The 22,760-nt window shown below is 35.5% G+C and overlaps 1 protein-coding gene across 1 annotated transcript in view; it reads left to right on the forward strand.

Annotated features, from left to right (window-relative positions):
• Positions 1 to 22,760, forward strand: part of teq (Tequila) — a 409,295-nt gene that overhangs the window by 241,380 nt on the left and 145,155 nt on the right. The window contains exons 5-6 of the mRNA XM_081772160.1: positions 10,448 to 10,607; positions 16,451 to 16,627. Coding sequence (XP_081628286.1) covers positions 10,448 to 10,607; positions 16,451 to 16,627 — 337 coding nt within the window. The remainder of the gene's footprint in view (positions 1 to 10,447; positions 10,608 to 16,450; positions 16,628 to 22,760) is intronic.

Here is a 22,760-nt window from a genome sequence, read left to right on the forward strand (position 1 = left end):
GTCAGTTAATGAAAGTGAATGACTGTGAAATAAAATTTTTGTGCTCTCCCATTGGGAATCGAAGCCAGGACCACGTGCATTAAAGATACATGCCTAACCACTAGGCTAACATGAAAGGCTATAAGTAAGAAATGAGGCTTCGTATCACTAAAGCCTGAAGACTTATGCAATTACATATATATTTTTTCCTTCCTATGTAGGCTCTTGAAAGGTAAAATTATTGATAGGGATTGAGAGTAAACTTAGAATTTGGTAGAAATGGAAGATGCCAGACTAAGTGCATACGGTGGATGAATCAAATATTCATAGTCACAATGGCAAGCAATTGACTGTTTCTGCGACACGTTAGCCTTTTTTTTTTATGAGTGATGAGTATATGTCTATGTTTGATTTCATTTCTTTCGTTTCAGGACCAAATATACGTATATATAGGAACTACGGTACCTATTTTTCATCTATGGTCATATATTTGTTTAGAAAAACTTCATCTTCAAAGTGGTATACTTTGTGCTTTGCTTCTTGTCTAAAATGCTTTGTGTACATTCGACACGTTATTGTTTTTGTAAAGGTGTCAATAACCCGAAAACTTGTCTTGCAATCTCCTTGGTTATATACAAGATGTCATGAAATGTATTGCACATTACTCCTACTAACGTTTACCTTCGTATCTAAGAAAGTAATAGCTAACTAATAAGGTAATAGCTACCTAAGAAGGCAATAGCTAACTAAGTAATTAATTGCTAGCTAAAATTAATAGCCAATAAAGAAGTTAATAACTAAGAAGGTAATAGACAGCTAAAACGGTAATAATTAATAAGAAGTTAATAGCTAACCAAGTAATTGATAGATACATATCAACCTACGCGCAGTGACTGCTTTACTTTGCTTACCATGCTTGGTTGTGGGTATGGATGCACGCTTTTCTCTTGGATCATACCGGAGATTTGTATGCCCACACTTTAACTTCTTCTTTTGTTTAACCGTATCATATGGAAGACATTCCTCACCAAATATAACTGATGTCTCTTCATATTTTCCTTGAAGATGTAGAAATCTGCTCTATATTCGATACTGTCCAACATGATGCCGTCCCCTATTCTTGTAGCTGTAAGTAAGTCCATGTCTCATACAGCCTCGGTGCTGAAAGGGATGCTAAGCTCCAATCCAACCAAATCCAGTTAAACAGGAGCTGTAATGATATAAATTGACATGATTATTATTGAGACATAACCTATAGTTGTGTAAAATTTAAGAGCCTAAGCACCCACGATTACAATAAAACAGAATTACATCTTGTACTCTACTGAATACTTTACAGATTTCTCCTGTAACTTCCAATTTCAAGTGTTTTGACGTGCAGCTAGATTAATCGTGTAGTTATATTATAGAATTTCGCATAAAATTGATATCAGTATATTCGCAAATCCTACATAATTTACTAGATATTTATTATGTTCGAAGATTTTGAGAAGTACGTTGGAAAAATCATATAAGAATAAACTAATAATGTGTAGTTTATGTTTTATTCCTACCCACGTTTAAATTTCAAATAGCAATGGTGATGGTAGAATTACCAGTAGTCAACACAGTTCATACCCAGACGAATCTGTCTACGAGGAAGAATCAACAACTCGACTTCTAATTTTCTTAACGCATACAAGGTAGATAAGTTCAATAGCTTACCTTCTCATATTTTCAAACTTACAATGCCAATTCTAGTTATCCTCCGTTACCATGGCGTCTGGTAACAATTATTGACTTTTAATAAACACACAACTATTGTTTGTATTGTATACTACAATACAAACACGTTTAAATACGTTTGTAATTTACGAAAGAACTTTGAGAAATGTTTCTTGTATGTCATACTAAATATGTCAAGTGAAATATAATACATAGCAGCTTAGGAGAAGTATGTGTATTTGAGTCACTTGTTCAGCATTTATTTCTCTGCATATACGAAATAAATCTGTAACTGATGTTTCGAGATTTTACTCAACTTTTTGAAGGACTAAATTCTGTTATAAGAAGAATACATTTTAAAATTCTTTCTGGCCTGCTTTTCTATAAAAATCGAATGCAATAATAGGCTCTGGGTCTCTATGTACTACAGTGCCTATAATATTTACTTAATTCGTGTAGCTATAGATTTGATTATCTTCCAGGACGTTCGCCCATAAGGAACACCTATGAGATATAATGAATTTGATTTAAAAAAGTGTATGTGCTAGGGATAGTCTTTTTACTGGAAAGTTCCAGGTTTTGCTAAAATCAATGAAGGACATTTTGTTTTACTCTTGCGTTAAACCTACTTTTGGTTACTTCTACACGTCTTTAGTTCTATACTGTATGTTTTCTTTTATATGTATTTAAGCCTTATATTCAAAGAAAATTATATTAATTTTTCGTTTCGAGCTGCAATAGCACTGAAGAGTCGAATAATAGCCAAAACCATATTCACGAAAAAATTAAATGTCGACTAAAAGCAGGGAATTCATGTTATTATTCAGTTCAAAATCTTTTGTCCTTACGAATTCTGTCGAGGAATTTGAAGCTTAAAATATATAAAACGATAATCGTGCCTGTTGTCCTGTATAGTTGCGAAATATGGTCGCTTAATTTGAGAAAAAGAACAAGATATTGAGACGAATATTTGGACTCAAGAGGAACGGGAATGGAGAAAACTTCATAACGAAGAATTGCATAATTTTATACCGTTTACCGAACCTTGTGAGGGTCATCAAGGCTAGGAGGTTCTGTTGAGCAGCCAGAATGGAAGAAAGTAAAAAGGCTTTCAAAGTTTTAGCTGGAAGTTTACTCGGAAAACGACTATTAGAAAGACATAGGCGCAGAGAGGAGGACAATATTGAGATGGATCTCGCAGTAATAGGAATACAAAGTAGAAACTGGATGAAGTTGGCTAAAGACAGAAGTCAATGGAAAGCTTCTGTGAAGTGGCATTGAATCTCCAGGTTCCATAGGCTATAGAGTTAGTTAAGCTTCAGATTCCTCGATAGAATTTGTGATGACAAAATATTTTGAACTGAATAATAACATGAATTCCCTGCTTTCAGTCGACATTTAATTTCTTTGGAGGCCTGATTTTGGTTTGTTAATATTGATCTTAGATATTTGAAAGTATTTGTCGGAAGTATTATTTGATATTTTGACGCATCCATAATATGCAGTATTACGATCCCGGAAAACTTCTATCAATTTAGTTTTCTCTGCACTTCTAAACCCATGTCCCTGCAAGCGTTTAATAAAACTTCTGCACTTCTTTCTATTGTTCTCCTACCAACCCCTATGAGATTTACATAATCATCATACGCCACAACCTGGTGAATGGTGATGCTCTAGGCTATGGTTGCTATCTTTGATTTTCCTTATAGGGCACTCCAGAATACGATTCTGATGTGTGCATTTTCTTTTCTCCATGAAGATATTAGTTTTTGGCTGCATGTTAACAAAATTGTCAAAGAAATCGTTCCATCTATTCAAGATTCTATCTGTATCGTAAGAACTATTCCACCGGCTTTCTTTAATTGAGGCGCCTAGTATAAAAAGCCACCAAATCCATTTTGTACAGAAATTGAGTTATATATCGCTCGTTATATGTTTGAGCTAAAGGAATTCAATGGAAACAAAATTTTGTTTAAAAGATTAATATTTCATACTAAAAAACTATTTCAAATATGGGACTTTGTACGCGTGTATATGGAGCTTCACTGCACGTTTTGCGAGATTACTGGAAACTAAGCGAAATGAATGTGGCGGATTTTGATACTAGGCGCCTCACTTATAAGCACAATGTTGATAGCCTTTCTTAAATTCGTTGATGTCCTTATACATATCCCAATGTTTTTGTTTTCACTGTTATCTTCAAGTTCATTAATTTTAGCTTTAAAAAATTGCATTTCTTTTTCTAAAAGTTTTGAAAGTTTCCTGCCTGATGTCAATGAAATTTTGTGTGCTTATATCGTTCGGGTTTTGTAGCCAACGCAGTTTTGTTTGTTTTCTCTTCTCTGCTAGTTTAGTACATTCCTTGTCTAACCATTTTTCTTCCTATGTATTTCTGGGTGCCCCAATATTTCTTTTGCTGAAATGTTAATACTATCGCTAATTTCAATCCAAGTATCCTTAACAGTAGTGCAAACTGAACCTTCTAAAACCGAGAATCTATTCGACACTTCAATCTGGTATTCCCTTCTCCACTGGCTCTCCTCTAACTCTTAAAATTAAAGCTCTCCGTTATCAGATGAATATTTCATTTATTTAACGACAATCTCTCGCTACCAAGTAATAATCAGTGTCACAGTCAGCTCCTCTAAACGACCGAACACCGATTATGCTAGACTGTCTTCTGACTACTAAACGTAATCAATTTGATTATGTGTTTTTCCATCTGGTTAGGATATTTATGGTTTATGAACGTCGCGATGTGGAAATTTTGTACTCTTTCACGATCATGTTTTTGGATGTTGCAAAGTTCACGAGTTCTAACATTGTTATTACTTACCTTATGCAGACTTTTATTCCCTATAATCAGTTTGAAAATAGTCTCTCGTCCTACCTTCACATTGAAATTCCCTAATAGAATTTTCATATAGTATCGTGTGAGTTAGTCAAATATCCGTTCTACTTCTTCGTTAAAACTGTATTTTATATCGTCATCCCTATCGTATGTTGGGATATGTATATTTAAAACAATAATATTACACCGCCGACCCTTAAGATTAATAAAAGGAAAATTCAACCTGCTTAATTGCTGATATTCATTTGTGAACAAAAAACCCTGTTCCTAATTGGTGAATTTTATTTTCTTCTCCCACAAAACGAAAATTTCCGGACTTCACTGCTCCCTTTCCTTCTCCTCTAACTCCCTGAACTCCTATTACGTCTATCCTATATTTCTCTAATTAATTCGTTACGGATTTTAACGCGCCTGTCCTATAAAAACTTCTTATATTCCATGTTCCAAATTTGCTGAGGTCGTGCCGAGTTATCAGTCCTGGTCCAATGCTTTTGTGAATGATTCTCAACGAGTGTCTTTTTTTAGTCTCACGCCAAACCTCCAAGCTGGAGGACCACCCTTTGTCATCTGATCGTGACTGCTTATTCAATATATTTTGCAGCTGACCTCTATGTCTAGAGGCTTTATCCTCGATCTGCAACCTGAAGACGCGCCTTGCTATAGTGACAGAGGAATCCACGTTACACTACAAATATATATCACGTATTGAGCAATCAGTCCATCTTTTACTCCTACAATACTAATTTCATCCCATCAAGAATCAAAGATCAAACTACACTATTACAGAAATAATGCTAAGCGAAATTAATAACCATATGACAAAGTTTTACTGTTTTCTACCTGAGTATGGTAAATCATTTTCTTCATAGTTTCTGTTTAGGTGTAAAACCTCAATTGAAGGTGATCCGATTCACAGTAAACTTAGTATATCACTATGCGACAAATGGAAAGTGTTTATTTTGCCCCGGAACGAAAGTAGATGATGTTTACTATTCCGAATATGAACTCCGAATTATTGTGTCACATACCAGTTCTTGGAGAAATGAAGATGTCATTACTCCAATATACACTAAAATCATATGTCAAGCAACATATTTCTTGACGTTTATTATACATGTCATGCGGCATATTTTCAACTTCATGAAGCAAAAATGAACTCATTTAATGTATTATGAAGAAGACATAAACCAACAATTGAAGTAGAAAATAAATAACTTGCGGAAACAAAGAGGAAAAACAGGAAAAAGAACTCAATGGACTTATTCAGAAGCTTTTCCTCTAGATTTTTGGCTTGGAGTTGGATGATGGTTCTTTTTGCAGTAAGGTCTAAAAGTAATCTGCTAGATGATTTGGTGATCATCTACCACTACATCTTCTTTCTATTGCTGCGGTGTCTTGATGAAACCGCTCACTGTTTTCATCGCTGACATCACCGAGATTTGATATCAAGAAATTCAAATGTGACTGCAGAAAATGAATCTTGAGCGACAGGTTGCACTCCATTGGTTGATAAGCCAGAAGCAGTCTGTCAATAAGTTTCCTGTAATTCAGAGTCTTCACATTTCCCAGGAAAAGAGTTCAAAACATCCCTAAACACAAGCCAAGCGTCTTTTCCTGTGTCTGTGAGCCCTCCCTCGAAAGCGATGTCCTTCATTAAGTCACGAATTTGAGGACCAATGAAAATTCCTTCGTTAATCTTAGTATCACTCACTTTTGGAAATTTGTTCCTAGGTACTGAAACCTACTGCTCGATTGTCCATTATTTTCATAAAGCCCAGCTTTTAGATGAAGCTCCGATAAAAGGATACTATCTTGGACAACAAGGTCCAGATGCGACACATTTTGTTTGCTCAGTGCTGCGACACATTTTGTTTCTTGGACAGGTCACTTTGATACAAAATAATGCTGATTCCTTGTCCTGCTATCCCGAAGACACAGGATGCAACAGAATTTTGTGTACCCAGTTTGCATGCCCAAGAGAAACTCCACAACTTCAAGACCTTCACAAATTTTCTATTTACGTTTTTTTTGTCCTAAATAGTAACCATCTTCTTGTACGTTTCCTTTAATTGTGCAGAATAAGGGACTGGAATAGATGTTTTCTTTTTCATTGTGGAGAACTTCTTTCAGGCTGGTGAAATAAAAAAAATCTTTAAGTTTCACGTCCCACGGTTATGCCGGCTAGGCTAAAGGAGGCGGTGATGATGATAAATGAATGAAATGGTGGAATGAAGAAAGTGGGATAAAATATGAGAAGCCCAAGAGAACACATGCACACGGTTTTTATCCACCATAAAGCTCACTTGACGCAAGCTGGGATCGAACTAAGGATCTCATGCACCAGAAGTGAACGCTGAGTCACCGCGGCCCCTCCTTAAGGGTGGTTTTCGATGAGTTAATAAAAAAGGCACCACTTCACTCGTTCCAAATGCATTGAACGGTCCATTAATGTTATTGCAGTATACCAGATAACCACTATCCATTGAAAAGTAAATGGGAAATCTAAACTGACGTTTACGGTATACGTGTGTTAGGTTGTAAGAGATTATTTTGCTACTGCCGAGAACCTGTCTCTTTGAAAGATTAAAATCTCTTACTAGGCCATCCAGTTCTTCCTGTGAGAGAAGCTTTAACTGCATTTGTGATGATGAAGGTGTGCACTTCGGGATTTCATCATCAGAATTGTATGGTACATCCGCACTACCTTTTGGATTAATTTTCAGTGTCCACGCTGTTGGTGTCCTCGGAACTGGAAGAGAATCAGAATGTTCGATCAGTCTTACTTTGGATTGCAAATTTGGATAGGAAATAGTATGTTTAGATTTGATTGATATTCCTAATACTTTCGTTAGCCATAAGTAACAGTCCGTGAGGTGATCTTTTGGTTCCCTCCATAACTGTGGTATTGTAAACGCCATAAACGGATGTGTCATATGCAACCATCCTCTCAGATAACGACAGCATCGCGAATAACAGCTGTTCTGTGCCTCTTACCTTCGCCAACTTTTGATTCGAAGAATAACTTATAGGCCTTTTCCACGAGTGAAGTTAATGTGACGTTTCTGCTACTTAATTGTAAATTCACCACCTACATAACAAAAGAAGCCACCATTTGGTGCCGTAATTTTTCTACTGCGTATATTTGATTGCATGTTACATATTTTCTTATACATGGAACACATATTTGAAAAAGAAAGGAGTTCGATTGTATGTATCGGGGTACGTCCGGTACAGTCTGTCCTATATATAAAACATCGGCTGTTTAGGTTGATGTTTTTTTTTTTTTTAAATAGAACAGACCTGATTTCGACTCACTGTCAGTTTTATTAAACTACAATTTTTGCAAGACTACATACCGGTAGATTATATTCTAAAATCAATACACAGCATTTTTACATTAGAGATGATTATCATCAAGGCAAGGCACTGCGCAAAAACAAACATTACATTAATGGCACGATGTTATCGGTTTCTTCGGACATACTTTGCATCTTCTTTGCTTTCCTTCGTGATTTCGTATTAACATATGTTTGCTTACTTTTCATGTCTCTCGATACTTTCTATAGAGTCCCTGTGTCAATGGGTGAATTCTTATTGGTGAAACGATGAGAGTAATGTCATAGTAGCCTAATATTTCTTTGAAATTCTAGGAGATTCAAGTTGCTCAAGCTCAAGATTTGATAAAGATTCCAACTGGCAACTACAGCAGTTTCAATAACGTTTGTGAACAGATTCCAATACTACTTCTTCCCTTTGATCTTGATTGATTATGGGAGTATGATGGCTCACTGCTAGAGTACTTACTTCTAGTGCGTGGGGCCTCTGATTCAATCCCTGGCCGAGTATTTGTGTTGGATAACCGTATCCGTGGGTTTTCTCGGGGTACTCCCGTTTCCTCCCACTTTCTTATTCCACCAATTCTTCCATCATCATCCACTTACCTTAATCATCCATATCCCTGAGCCTAAAGGGCATAATCGTGGGACGTTAAACTGAAATATTTCATTCAATTTCATTTTGATTGAATATAAGCTCATCAGTTTTTGAAGCCATTCTTGAATCTGCTATGTGATGCAATGCATTATGGCACTTTGATGCTTTCTTTACGACATTTATTTCTTTTTCTTCTCTTTCTTTCTTTTTGTTTGTTCGTAAATCGCTTTTATAAATCAATGCAAGTTTTTATTGTTGTCGACTCGAATTTATATTTTACTATTGAGATTATGGATTTTCCACACATTCCGCAACTAGTTTATACATGCTGAAGGTCCACCTTTTGCTTATTCACGTTGTAAATTTATCCATATTGTATTTTGGATTAAAAAATAAAACAACCATGTATTTTATAACTACTGCATACATAAAGTTTACTTTCTATACTTGGTCAGAATTGAAACATCTTTAAAAACCGGTAGGTCAATGTCCAATGTTCTGTATATAAGACACTAGGAAAACAAGGCATTGATATAAAAATATTTTACTTTGTGGGTTTAAACAGTAATTCAATCAGAAAGAATAATATTTAAAGAGTACAAAATAAATGCTTACTTTATATTTCTTTGTTCTTTCCATGTTTTATTCATACGAAAAGTCAATCGTTGATCAATAGTAAAAATTAAGCTATTTCAGGGTGCAATAGTTTCCTTTAAATTGCACCAATTTCCACAAACCACATTGGAAGAAAGCAGAGCATAAGCACACAGGAAGAAATTTTAGTTGATTAATCAGTGTTGCATACTGACATAGTGTCACTGTCCTATATATAGGACATTGGCGTCAAATGGGTAAAACAACTTTTTTTCTGTCTTAGAATCAGCTGTTTTCGTGTCGGGCAAATTTCATTGTTGCACAGTGTAATTAACGTAATATTTCTATAGAAATACTACTACTTTTCGTGTAGAAGTGATTTTCTTCTTGTACGGGTAAAGTTTAAATCCTCTGGTTTGAACTTAAGGTTGTCAAGAGCCTCAAATCCGACTCGAATATGGTTTTTAAGTTTTGTACTCGAATGTGGTACCGTTTTGATTCTGGGTTGAATAATGAAATCTGTGATTCATCCATTGTTACAACACTTTCCAAGAATTTAGTCAATCTCTTCTGAAGCACTTGAGGTAAAATTTGCAGCACTTGATCGAATCATTGCCTCTTTCTAATCGTTAATAAGCATGCATGGAACCTAACGAAAAGAATCTTTTCTTAGGCCCAGTTCGTTTGTAATCATCATTCTACTGTTCCTATTGTTAGAAGCAATGTATCATAAATATCCTGCTGGTGACACGCTCATCTTGCATGATAACTTTTCAACACGGGGAATGTTAGCATCAGTTGATGCTGATTTCAGATTTCCAGATTTCTGCTCATTTTTTACATACGTTCACCCTGCTTTGAACTTACGCACCCGCTACATTTTTTTTTTTGCAAGAGCACTATCACTACACATATCCTCCAATTGGCGATGAATTGCTGTACAACGTCCCGAGGAATTTTGCTCTTCAACCAAAAATTCCATATCCCCGGGCACTATCAGAAACATGTCTTACTAGTTCAGGCACTGTGACAACTATTGCCACCTAGTAAACGAAACCTGCACTGCTTAGAGACGAAGGATGAAGTCTCTGATGCCGCAGTTGCTTTCCTGAAATGATAAACAATGTGGACATTAGAACAAAAAGGGCACGTACTTTTGGTGTGAACCTCGTATATGCGAAATAATAATTATGGATGGATATATGTAAATCTTTATTATTACTATTCTTTTTGTATCATTATTAGATTAAACAGTACATACAAAAGAATAATTATGCATAGTATATGTATATCGTTAATATTGCTATAACTTTTGTATAATTAGATTATCATACCACCTGTTTTCTTTGACGCAGATTAACACTACTGAACTTACTCCAATTTCAGGAAGAGAACGACTTCATTTCTGAGTTGTTATTTGTGCAATACCCGAACGTTACTGAGGTGTTAACAGGAGGAATCGGAGTAACTGTAAGACAACTACGTCGCTCACTTTGGATATGGGAATTCTCTAATCAGCCATTTAATTTCACCAAATGGTGGACAGGTATTTTTTTCACTTTACTTATTTTGGAGCATATGTTATTTACACAGTCTGCGAATAAATAGACCCAATTTGTGGGGATAAGTCTTTATGCCAAATTAAATAAAAGTGGTCAATGGTATAAATTAGTACGTTATTTCAGACCAGTAAACTGCTGAAAATTCATCAAATCAGTTTTTTTGAAATGTTCTAAATTGAAACCTGTTGATCTCCCGCTAATTTGGTTCTAAAACACTGTGAACCAAGTTGTAACTCAATAGCCTAAGAAATCATAAGATTCGTTACTGAAAGGAAAATATTGTGTGACCCCGAGAACGGTTTCCGATGGAAGAACATTGAACACGTTAAGTGTGATTCGGATTCATGTTTCATGTAGCCTTAAACTGAGGAGAGAGAAAAAATATTTTTAAACACCAAACATCACTATAGGATGCTACTTATATGTATATGGAGAACAGACAATTTATTTTGGACCACTATTTCTCACCTCGAACTTCCTACCGTACTTTATACTTATGGTCTTCTCAACTTCTATCTGATGTGCTCAAACGTTTCTTTCCACTGAGTTCACCGAGACTCTATGTGAACGGTGCGTATTACCCACGTGAGCAACTTATCCTCCATTTGATGTCTCGACTTATATGGCTTGTCCTATAATCGTATACTATAGGACACAATGTTATGACAAATTTTCTAACTTTCAAGTAAACTGAAAAAAAAGGTTCAATATTTCCATGCAAATGGTACAAACTAAACAAGCTTCCCCTGCTATCTGCAGGTGCGTTTTTGAAATTAGATGACCTACATACTATTACATGGTTCAGTCCCAATCCATTAAACCTAATAACTCAATTTTACTGGAAACGGCACTTGCCATTATGTTTGCCAGAGCCGATATATTCAGTAATCTGTAACACTATTGTGAAGTTTAGCATTATATAGCTTTCTCAATTCACAAATTTATTTATTTTTCTTTGCACCAATCTCTGTTCTCTGCACGCCCACGACCAACTTTCACAAACGTCCAACGCAAGTTCTACATTGGGATATTATGAATAAGTTGAGTAATTGCCGGAAATCGTGATATTCAGTCTCAGTTCCTAAAATTCGTTCCGCAAGATCCCATAGTTACACTAGGGTAAATTTTCCCTATACCTTTGCAGCTTATAATTAGCTTTCAGAGAGCGTGCTTCTCAACCCATGTAAGAATTTTTCTTTTATATATATATATATATATATATATATATATATATATATATATATATATATATATATATATATATATATATATATATATATATATATATATATATAAAGAGAGAGAGAGAGAGAGAGAGAGAGAGAGTCTATCAGTTAGTATACTTGAATATAATTATTTAATTATTTTCCCGTAACTTATAGCTGTCAGTAATCCACTTAGTGTCAAATTTCTAGACACAAAAGAGTAGTTATTAATCAAATTCTAAGCTAGTTATGGATATGGAACTATTTATTCTGCCATTCAACTTCTTGACATAGTGGTTAGGGTAACTAACTAGCTAACTAACTCTATGGCTTATGGAACCCGGAGGTTCAATACCGCGTTCACAGAAGCTCTCCACTGACTTCTATCCTTAGCCAATTGGATCCAGTTTCTACTTTGTATTCCTATCTCTGCGAGATCCATCTTAATATTGTCCTCCCATCTGAACCTAGTCTTCCTAATGGTCGTTTTTCCGATTGGTCTTCCAGTCAAGACTTTGAAAGCGTTTCTACTTTCTTCCATCCTAGCTTCATAACCTGCTCACCTTAACCTCCTAGACTTGATGACCCTAACAATGTTTGGTAAACCGTATAAATTATGTAGTTCCTCGTTATGAAGTTTCCACCATTCCCCATTCCCGTTCTTCTTGGGTCCGAATATTCGCCTCAGGATCTTGTTCTTAAATACTTTCAGCCTATGTTCTTCTCTCAGAGTAAGCGACCATGTTTCGCAACCATACAGAACAACAGGCATATTTTAAGCTTCAAATTCCTAAATATCCTAGATATTTGAAAGTATCCACTTTATCAAAAGTATTATTTAATATTTTAAAGCATCCATAATTTGCTGTATTAAGGTACCGACGCACTTCCATGTATTTAGTTTTCTCTGCATTTACTTCTAAACCCATGTCCCTGCAAGCGTTTAATAAGATCTCTGCATTTCTTTCTATTGTTCTCCTGTCATCCCCTATTAAATTTACATCATCACATCAGCATATACCATAACCTGGTGAATACCGTTCAACTCTAAGCCATGGTTGCTATCTTTGATTTTCCTTTCCAGAACAAAGTTAAATAATAACGGCGACAACGCATCTCCTTGTTTCAGGCCATTTTCGACGTGAAAGCTCGTGGACAAAAATTTTCCTACCTGGACTTTAGTTTGTGATTCATTTAAACATATCTTAATTAATCTAATTAGCTTTCTCGGTATTCCAAGTTCTGTAAGAATGTTGTATAATGTTTCTCTCCTAACCGAGTCGTACGCCTTTCTAAAATCAATAAATAATTGATGTACCGGGGTATTGCATTCCCACTTCTTTTCGAGTATTTGGCGAATGGTAAATATTTGGTCGATAGTTGTTCGATTTCGTCTAAATCCGCACTGATAATCTCCAATGATTTCATCTGCGTATGGGGTCAGTCTTGCTAATAGAATATTTGAAAGATTTTTATAGGATGTTGTTAGAAGAGAAATGCCTCGATAATTGTTACAGTCAGTTTTGTCGCCTTTCTTGTGAATTGGAACAATGATTGATTCTTTCTACTCTTGTAGCAATTCATCCTCGTTCCAGATAAGGAGAATGAGTTTGTATATCTTGTTCCACAATTTTTCGCCTCCAGCTAAAATTAACTCAGACGGAATTTCGTCTACACCCGGAGATTTGTGTTTCTTTAATTTCTTTATAGCGGTTTCTATTTCTATTTGGTTAGGTTCTGGAATATACGGTTCTGCGGGGTGTATCTCCTTTTCTCCACGCACATTAGTGTTTGGCTGCGTGTTCAGCAAATCGTCAAAGAAATCTTACTATCTATTTAAGATGCTATTCGTATCAGTGAGAACTAAAGGACGGAAAATTAGGGGACGTTGGATAATATTGTGCATTATATCAGGTTGTCTAAAAAGTATTGAGCTATAGGAGGTCAAAATTGAGAATAAATTTATTGTGATTTGAAAATAAAACTATAAATAAAACCGGTGCAACGACTTTGCGCAAATTATTCTAAGGATTAGATCGTTGGTGATCTCTGCAATCTATGACTTATTAACGATCAGCGGAAAGTGCTGAAACGGCGCAAATTTCCCCCTAACGTTGCCAACAACAAGATTAAGGAAATTGTGTGAAATTTTGTTCCGAAATATAATGTATAAACGACAAGATATACTTGTATAGCATTATAATGTTTTCAAAGTAACATATACATTTACAGAACATTTCAAGTGACAGCTTGAAAGAGAGAATAGAAATGATATGTGAAGACTCTCATTAATATACAAGATACACCTTTTTTTCTGTTTTCGCCAATATAAACTCCATCCTCAAAGTTCCACTAAAGAAACCTTTGAGTTCTACGTCCCACGATTATGCCGGTTAGGCTAAAAGGGACGGTGATGATGAGAAATGAATCAATTGGTGGAATGAGGAAGGTGGGAGGAAACGGGAGAACCTCGAGGAACCCACGCACACGGTGTTTGTCCACCCCAAAGTTCACTTGGCACGAGCTGGAATCGAACCAGGGACCCCATGTACCAGAGGTGAACGCTCTACCACTGAGTCACCGCTGCCTCAGTTTCACTACTGTTTCTCCAGTTTATTGCTTCTTGTTTATATTGCCCTCCTCACTAAAATTTGCTATTCATTCTCGATCCTGATTGATTGATTTTGATTCTCGTTCCTCATTGGCTTGTTTTATTATTGTCTTATTATATCCGCAACCAGCACAATGACCACTCATTCTTGTAACAATTTATACGATAATAGTAGATAACAAATCTTTCTTACAGCACCTAAGAACATTAACTAACTGTAAGATGCAGGTGCAAGTATAAGGTGAAAGGACAGTTACTAAGATAGTGGTAGGCACATCTCAAATATGTAAAACAAAATCCTTGTTTATGATTGGTCCAAACCGGAAAATGTAAACAAACCCTTATCTCTGATCGGTCGAACGCCTGACCACAATATTTAAAGGGAACTTCTAGAAGTATTTATATTTTTTTGCTTATATAAGTTTGTTTTCCTTACCGTTTTCCAATAAGTATTTGCTCCCAAAACTATGTTCTTACAGTTTTAATCTTACAGGCAATCTTACAGTTAGACATGATACAGAAAATTATTGACTGGGACATATTACCCATCCCCGTCTCTAACGACGCCCTTGCACGCACACAATAATAGTAACAACTGAAAATGCTATTGTCATCCATTACTTTGTATTTTTTCCCTAAAACGACTTGAGTTTTGGTGACTGTTTTTATTAGCTGAAATATTTATGGTAGTGATGGCAACGTTGCACAACATTTTAGCGCAATTTCCAATTTTGTTGCCTGTTCACTAAGACTTTATCTGTATCAACAGATAAGGGAGTGAAAGTTTGCGCAATTTCAGAGCACCCTATAAAACCCCATATGCATTACTTTATTCGATGACCTTGTGCCATGTCAACACTATAATCCCGGGGCTATAGAACTTCTGTGATTTCTGGTCGAAAGATTGAGTCACGTAGTTTTCACAGGTCTCTTTTTGAAATTAACTTAACATCATTCAGGGAGTTCTGCAGATACCTAAACAAACTAAAGTCTGACGGAGCCAGATCCGAGCTATACAGATGCAATAAAACTTTCCCGCGAAGTTCTCTCAATTTCTGAAAGGGTTGTTAAAGATGTGTGTTGTCTGCATTGTCTGCGTGGTACACGAAACCCCTTACGTTGACGAGTTCTGGCCGTTTGTTTTGAATTGCTAAGTGTACTCATGCTATTTATCGATAGTACAGACCCGAATCTATCGTTCTGCCCGGCAGCAGCAGCTCGTGATGCACGATGCCATTCCAATGTTACCAATCGCATAGCTTAACCCTCCTAGGCGTTTTTATGGACTTTGCTCCTGACTGTGGAGCTTCTCCTCGCTTTGATCACGACCTTTTCACACATTATAGATTATCATCCACTTTTACTGTGATTGGTCCCACTGCAAAGAGCATCTTGGAAAACGAAATTTCCCAAATGAAAACGACAGAACCATCTTGCTGTTTCTTTTGACTTAACTGTCTCATAAACAGCACAAATTTCTTGACGGGGCTGCACAGCATTAGCGCCTTTATGCAAATAAAATTGTAAAATGTAGCGCAGTTTTGCGGAAAGTTCACTCACTTTAAGTCTGATTGTAAGAATTCCAATACTCTTTGCATATATACTAGCTTTAACTGTCCACTGTCGAATGACGTTAAATAATAACACGCTGCAACTCATATACTCTGAGATTTGGAACACTAACACCATCATATGTGCAAAAGGCTCAAGACTTTTAAACTATTGCTTTGAGAAAGTGAACTATTCACTGTCTCAAAATGAATAGCTGCGCACAGTAGGGTCTAAATAAATAAATAAATAAATAAATAAATAGTTAATTATTATTTTTTCATGTTTTCTGTGTGTCAGGTAAAAGCGAATAAAATTAGTTCTTCAATTGATTTTTTTGCTATTTGTCAATCTCTTTAAGTGGTGTCAGTGCCAGGGTGAGATACAATACGCATATAACTTTAGTTTACTTATTTTTGAACTTGTTCAACTAAAGAATTAAGAAATAAAATTTTCTTTGTAGGTTGGCAATCCAATGGCAGCATTGTCCCCAGGACTCATTCCTCCTCCATTTGTATTGCAATGAAAAAGAAGTTTCCATGTTGGAACCAAATGTGTGGAACAGATTATTTCTTTTGGGCACCTCATAGTTGCAATGAAGTAAAAGCTTATATTTGTGAAAGACCCTACGATGACATAGGTCGGTATTATCCTGTTTGTTTCCTTATTGGTATTTACTATATCATTAGATATTTATTTTCCCTTTTGTTATCTTTAAGCTTGTACGCAAAATTGCTTAGAAGATATAAGGACCATTTCATTGCAATTATTCAATAATTATCTTACTTGTATATGGAAAACAGTGAACAAATCTCTATCTGCATCTACAAATGGGTTATCTAAAAAAAAACGTATGTACTGTACAAGTATTAAAAGTAGAATTCATGTCAGGTGAACCAACGGTGAATTTGTGGAAACAAATTCAAGTCGCACCAATCAGGGTTAAAGGTCATAACAAATTATAGCATTACTATTAAGTGCTTCTTACCAATATCAAACACCTTATGTTTTATTATATAGTCAAATCAGGTACCTATTCTCGGATATTGACATGTTCTAGTGTATCCTGGAAAATTTGTGTCAATTGACAACACAAATATAATATATGGGTATCATGTTATTTCTTAGAAATGTATTGAAGAGAGATCAAAGTAGTTTCGTAACGTTATGAGGGTAAATGCGCAATCCTTTTGGTAGCAAAGTTGTCTGTAATTAGGGTCTACGTAAATATCAAGACAATATTACCCGAATAATGAGGTAAGATAATCATGCAGAATGGTCAGATAAGAACTACACATATTATTACACTTTGCAAAATTGCAAAATACATGTATTCCAACTGTTCATACCTATTTAATAGAATTTTATATATTTATCAGTTCCTTGTTTCTATACTGTACATCCCAATATAATATGTTCTTGCAATTAAAATAAATACAAATAACAGTAACGTATGGAAACAGTTTTAGGTGTTACAGTACACAACAAAGACACAACACATCACATCAATCATCGCTTTCACATATCTCAAGCAGGTAGTGTTGGCTCTTGGATCTTTTATTCCATACTCTACAAAGCTACGTCAGACATAAAATATGTTGAAGCCGATCAGATCCTATGTAGTGCTATATTCACATTTACATATCCCACAAAACTCTTCATTGGATGAATTCCTTGTGCAACTGTATTTCCAATTTGACAAGGATCTATACCTTAACCAGGAACAATTCTTTTGTGTGTCTTTTCCTCTTTTGTATCGTAGTAGTATTTTCATGGAGATTCTGAAACACCTCTGCAACGCTACAGAGTCGATTGTAATAACTTACTATAATCTAGCATTGAATGACCACGTTCGACGGTACCGTATAAACTAAGACATCACTTCTATGCAACCCGCACGGCACTATGAAGAAAATTGTGCTGCACAGCTATAACCTTTGGTTCTTTTTCACACTGAAACACTGTTGCCACACTTGGTACAATTGTACCAAATTCAGCCCTTTTTGTCATTCATCGGCCCGTTGGTACCACGCCAGCATTTTCAGCCCCTTTTGTCAAAAAGTTGGTACAATTCTTCCCAATTCAGCACTATTTGACAAATACAAATACACATTTTTAAAAGTGTCAGTAGGACTTTCCCTACATCTCACGTTACTCATACTGTGTGTTGGACTCTAAAAAATGATGTTGAACATTTATTCTGTGACGTTGCATCGCATAACGCCATGAACTTTGTGTGCGAAATTCGTAATTCGAACTATACCGGGAAACAAGTGATGCTAGATGGGCGCATCCTGATAATTTATATTTTAATATTTTATTATAACGTACTGTTTACACGCGAACTCGGAGATGATTGTTTTGTTCCTCGTTTTATGTATTTTTTCATATATAGCCATAATACCGTTTTGGTTTATTGGTCATTTTGAAATAGAGGTGCGTTTGGTTTCCTTACAATACATACGGAAGATATTAACTGTTTTCCGTTTTAATTTGCGGCCTCTGTTATACTTCCTACGTATGAGAAAATTTTCATATACTTCCATGGTTGTTCGGGATCCTCGTATTTGGATGTTTTTATTAAAGTAATTTTTCGAAAGAGCATTTTCTATATTTAGACTCTTGGAAGAGGGGAGGAGTAGAACTTTACTCTTTTAGAGCTATGTATTACAATTGGTATAAAGAAATGAATTCAGCCCTTTTTATTTCAATTTGGTACTATTTTTCAGCCCACTCCAGGGCTAGGACTGTGGCAACGCTGCACTGATGCATTCTGAGGCTGAAAATAAAACGCAAGAGAAAAGTGGGATGCGATATGGTTCCTATGTGGTTAAAAATTATAATCAATTACACGAAGAAAGTGTATTGATATTTTCAAAACACATTATGAATATACAGTAGATCATAAAAAAATGTTTATAAACCCTACCTTGCAGCTCTTAGCTCGTTTTGCCACATGCACTCCGAAACTCCCCAAAACCCACCACGAGGGGGTGGCTGCAAATCGAATTCACCCGCCTACCCACTTGCTTCCGTTTTGTGGCTCGTTTACATTTGATAGTCCTACTGGGAGTCAAACTTTTGCATCTTTTTTGATACCCCAATTTTGTCCTGATCAAGCTTTTCTATCGCTTGCGTATGGCACGGAAAACATCAAATTTCCTCAGAAACTGTAGCCACCGTTTTAATAATTTCTTCTATATGGCTCGAAGAAAGTTCTTTCGTTAATGGTAGCTCAGTGACGTCCGTTGAGAACCAATCGATCATTTCATTATATTTACTTGCGTCTAAGTTCACTTTCGGAACAACGAATTGACGTAGTTCTCCATACTAAAATTCGGATGTCCTGGTTCCTGTCGGTGATCATTGCAAACAACAAGTTTCCCGGATGGGCAAAGTAAGCATTGGAACTAATCACAGTATACACGATTCTTCTTAATTCTTCTAGAAGAAAGGATGTAGATCGAGCGAGTAGCCATAAAGTCGCGTTCCGTTGGTGAGAGAAGGATTTCATTTTATTTCAAAACAAGCTTGTGCAGATACTTTGCTAACATACTACGCAAGCCAACGAAGTGCTTCTTCAGGATTTTCGGTGCAATCAAGCATCAGAACATGACAATTGGTTTAAGCTTTTTCTTCGGAAGATCTGGCACACACAAACCTTCTAAAACGGCTCGGCAAATGCCCAAAGGTATTGCTGATTGTTACTCAAATCCTTTAACACTATTTTGTCAGGTCGGGCCGGAACCGAAAGACACAGGCCGCTGACTGTGTATAAAACTACAATGTTTCCGACTTCTTATAAAACAATGCTTTACGTATTATTATTGTAGTGTACAATGTTTTAGATAAATATATATTTTCTATTATTGTACAGCTGATTTCAAAATTACTTGATTAAAATTTTCTTTATAATATAAACGGGTCTAAAAGAAATTGTTTATGATATGCGTGAAAAAAGCTGCAATGTAAGATTAACAACATATTTTTCACGCTATATATGAAGAACATGAATTGAAACATAAAGATGTAATTTTTCGTCTATTTGATTATAATTTTTAACCACATAGAAACAATATTCCATCTTACTTTTCTCTTGCGTTTTATTTTCAGCCTCAGAATGCTTCAAGTAAAGGAAAAGCAATTTTACTTGTGAAAAAGAACCACAGGTTATCTTATAGTAGTGCAGCACAATTTTCTTAGTAGTGTCGTGCGGGTTGCATAGTCGCAGCTATAAAACTATTCAAGTCCCATGAGGCAAAGGAAGGGGTTGACCCAAACAATCCAAATTTTCTGTGTAGACTACCACTAACACGAGGCAACTTTTCCGCAACCCGGTCAAACGAAATTTTAAAAAAAATCGGCCCACCCTAATATTTACGTGCAGTAACAGGTGTACCACTTTCAGTGCCCTTATGACATGTGAGCATGATATCAAATATTTACTGTAATAGTAGTAAAAATTCAATGGTTTCATCTTGGACTATTTTCTTCGTCCACCCTGTGTCAACATGTTCATTTTAGGTTTGTTATTTGCACTTAAGCCTATTTATGAAATAAAGTATAATAACACATTATGTTTAGAGTTTTCTTCTTATTTCAACCAGAGCTATAGAATTAAGTGCTCAATTGCTTGTACCTACTATTTTCTCAGAGTTCTTCCGTCTTATCCCACATTCCTATTCCGACAATTATTTCATAATCATTCACTTTCACTATTAATTCATCTCGTTTAGCCTACACGGCATAAACGTATGACGTAAACCTAGAAATTTCATTTCATTTCATAGAACCCTATCTGTTACTCATATTTTCTTACAAGGAAAAACAGTGACAGTTGTTCGAAAGTGTAAATCCTACTTTTTCTGCTTTTCCTTTACTTGACCAATATAAATTAAGACATGAGGAAGGACTAAACATAAATGGAGTTGCTCATAAGCAAGTTCTAAATCTATTGGGACAACATACTGTAGTCAATGCTACACGAATTAGAGGCCTGCACGGGACGGAATTTTTAGCCCGGGCCCGGCCCGGGCCTTGTATTTACAATGTCAGGCCCGACCCGAGTCCGAAATATATTTTAGCATTTAGGCCCGAGCCCGACCCGAGCTTGGGCGATAATCAAATGAGCCCCAAATAAGCTGGAATTACAGAAACTTAATAATTAATGCAAACTTAATAATTAATGCAATTTTTGTTTATAGGAATTAGAGGTTTAATTTTGCAGTTGTGCTTTAAAAGTTCTCCAAAAGGAACAGTGCAATATATATCGTTGTACAGTATATTTACGAAGTTAGGCCCCACAAATCCGAGAAATATGGTTGTATATTTAAAAATTCACGGCCCAAGTCCGGCCCGGGCCCGAAGTGATATATGCTTTGTATGCCCGAGCCCGTGTAGACCTCTAACACGAATACAACGTGAAAATAGGCAATTCCCCTATTTCTTTACTCTTCGAGGCAAAATATAGTAGTTTAGTAGAAAATGATGATATTTAATTAAAAATATCTCCTAGCATATAGTGTGAAATAAAATGTTGTTAAATATGCTAAGGCACTTGTTAATAGTGTTTTCCTTAGAGTCTCATATCTTGTAAAAGTTTCAGAAGTCTCGTTTCGTCCTAGTTTTCTACAAAGCCATTCTCGAATTGTCTCGGCTCGCCTCTCAAAAAAAGTTTCCTCATTCCGTCTCGAATTTTTTTTCTAATATAGTTTTGTAGATTTTTCTTCAAAATTTATGTCCTGATTTTTTTTCTTAAATTCCTCTAGAAGTTATCAGAACCTTTCCTCAACATGAGAAGACTACGAAAAGTTGATATGACAACATTGGAGTATAGTGTATAATGAGTTCCGTACATTTAAATTTTCATAAATGCCCTTCAATTCTGTTCGTACATCACTTTATCAATTTATAGTTTTAATACTATGAATCATGTAATACTAAAACGGCGTTTGAGATCTAAGACTTGAGTAAACTAGTTTTCCCCACAATACTCGAGAATTGTCTCGTCTCGTCTCGATTCTTCTCTCTGAAAATGAGACGAGTATTGTCATGTTTCTTGTTTTGTTTCATTTTTTTAAAGGCATTTCTAGTTTCGATTCTTACCTCACTTTGAAGACGAGAAAAGCACCAGTACCTGTTAAGAGCGAACTTTTTTTTTATCACTGTTACTTTTATATATGACATGTTTACAAAGTACAGTAATCTTTTTCAAGGTTGCACTCATTTATATACAACTCAGTAATTAAATATGATTTATCAAAATATACCGTAAATAATATCATAAATAAATTATTCATGAAAAATGAATTTTAAAAATTAAAATTTTAAGAAAAAAAAAAAACAAGTGAATTTTGTTTCACAATGTGAAAGTATGCAAATCCAAAACTCAACTTGAAGTAGTACATCTATAACTACTGCTTGCGATAGAGTAATAAGATCAAAGATAGAATCTGTTTCTCAGATCCTGAATTCATTTTTTTAAATAGGCCTACTAGCTATCCATTACTGTTTCCTTTCTACTGTATAGTGATAAATGCTGAAACCGAGAATTGTTAGCTCTAACCACTTCCCTTTGAATAGAGTATTAAGAGAGGAGATGGAACCCATATTTTGGACATTGAATCGATTGAGAAAAAAAAACACTTCTATATATCTCTTAGTTTTTGCTCAATGAAAACCAGATATGAAACCGGAAATATGACAAAATTTCAAGTATTTACGGTTTCGGTTGAGTGTTTCAGGTTGCAATGATACATACTTTTCAGAAACTG

This window comes from Thermobia domestica, chromosome 1, assembly GCF_964235325.1.
Source record: "Thermobia domestica chromosome 1, izTheDome1.hap1.1, whole genome shotgun sequence".
In the NCBI taxonomy this organism is placed as follows: Eukaryota; Metazoa; Arthropoda; class Insecta; order Zygentoma; family Lepismatidae; genus Thermobia; species Thermobia domestica.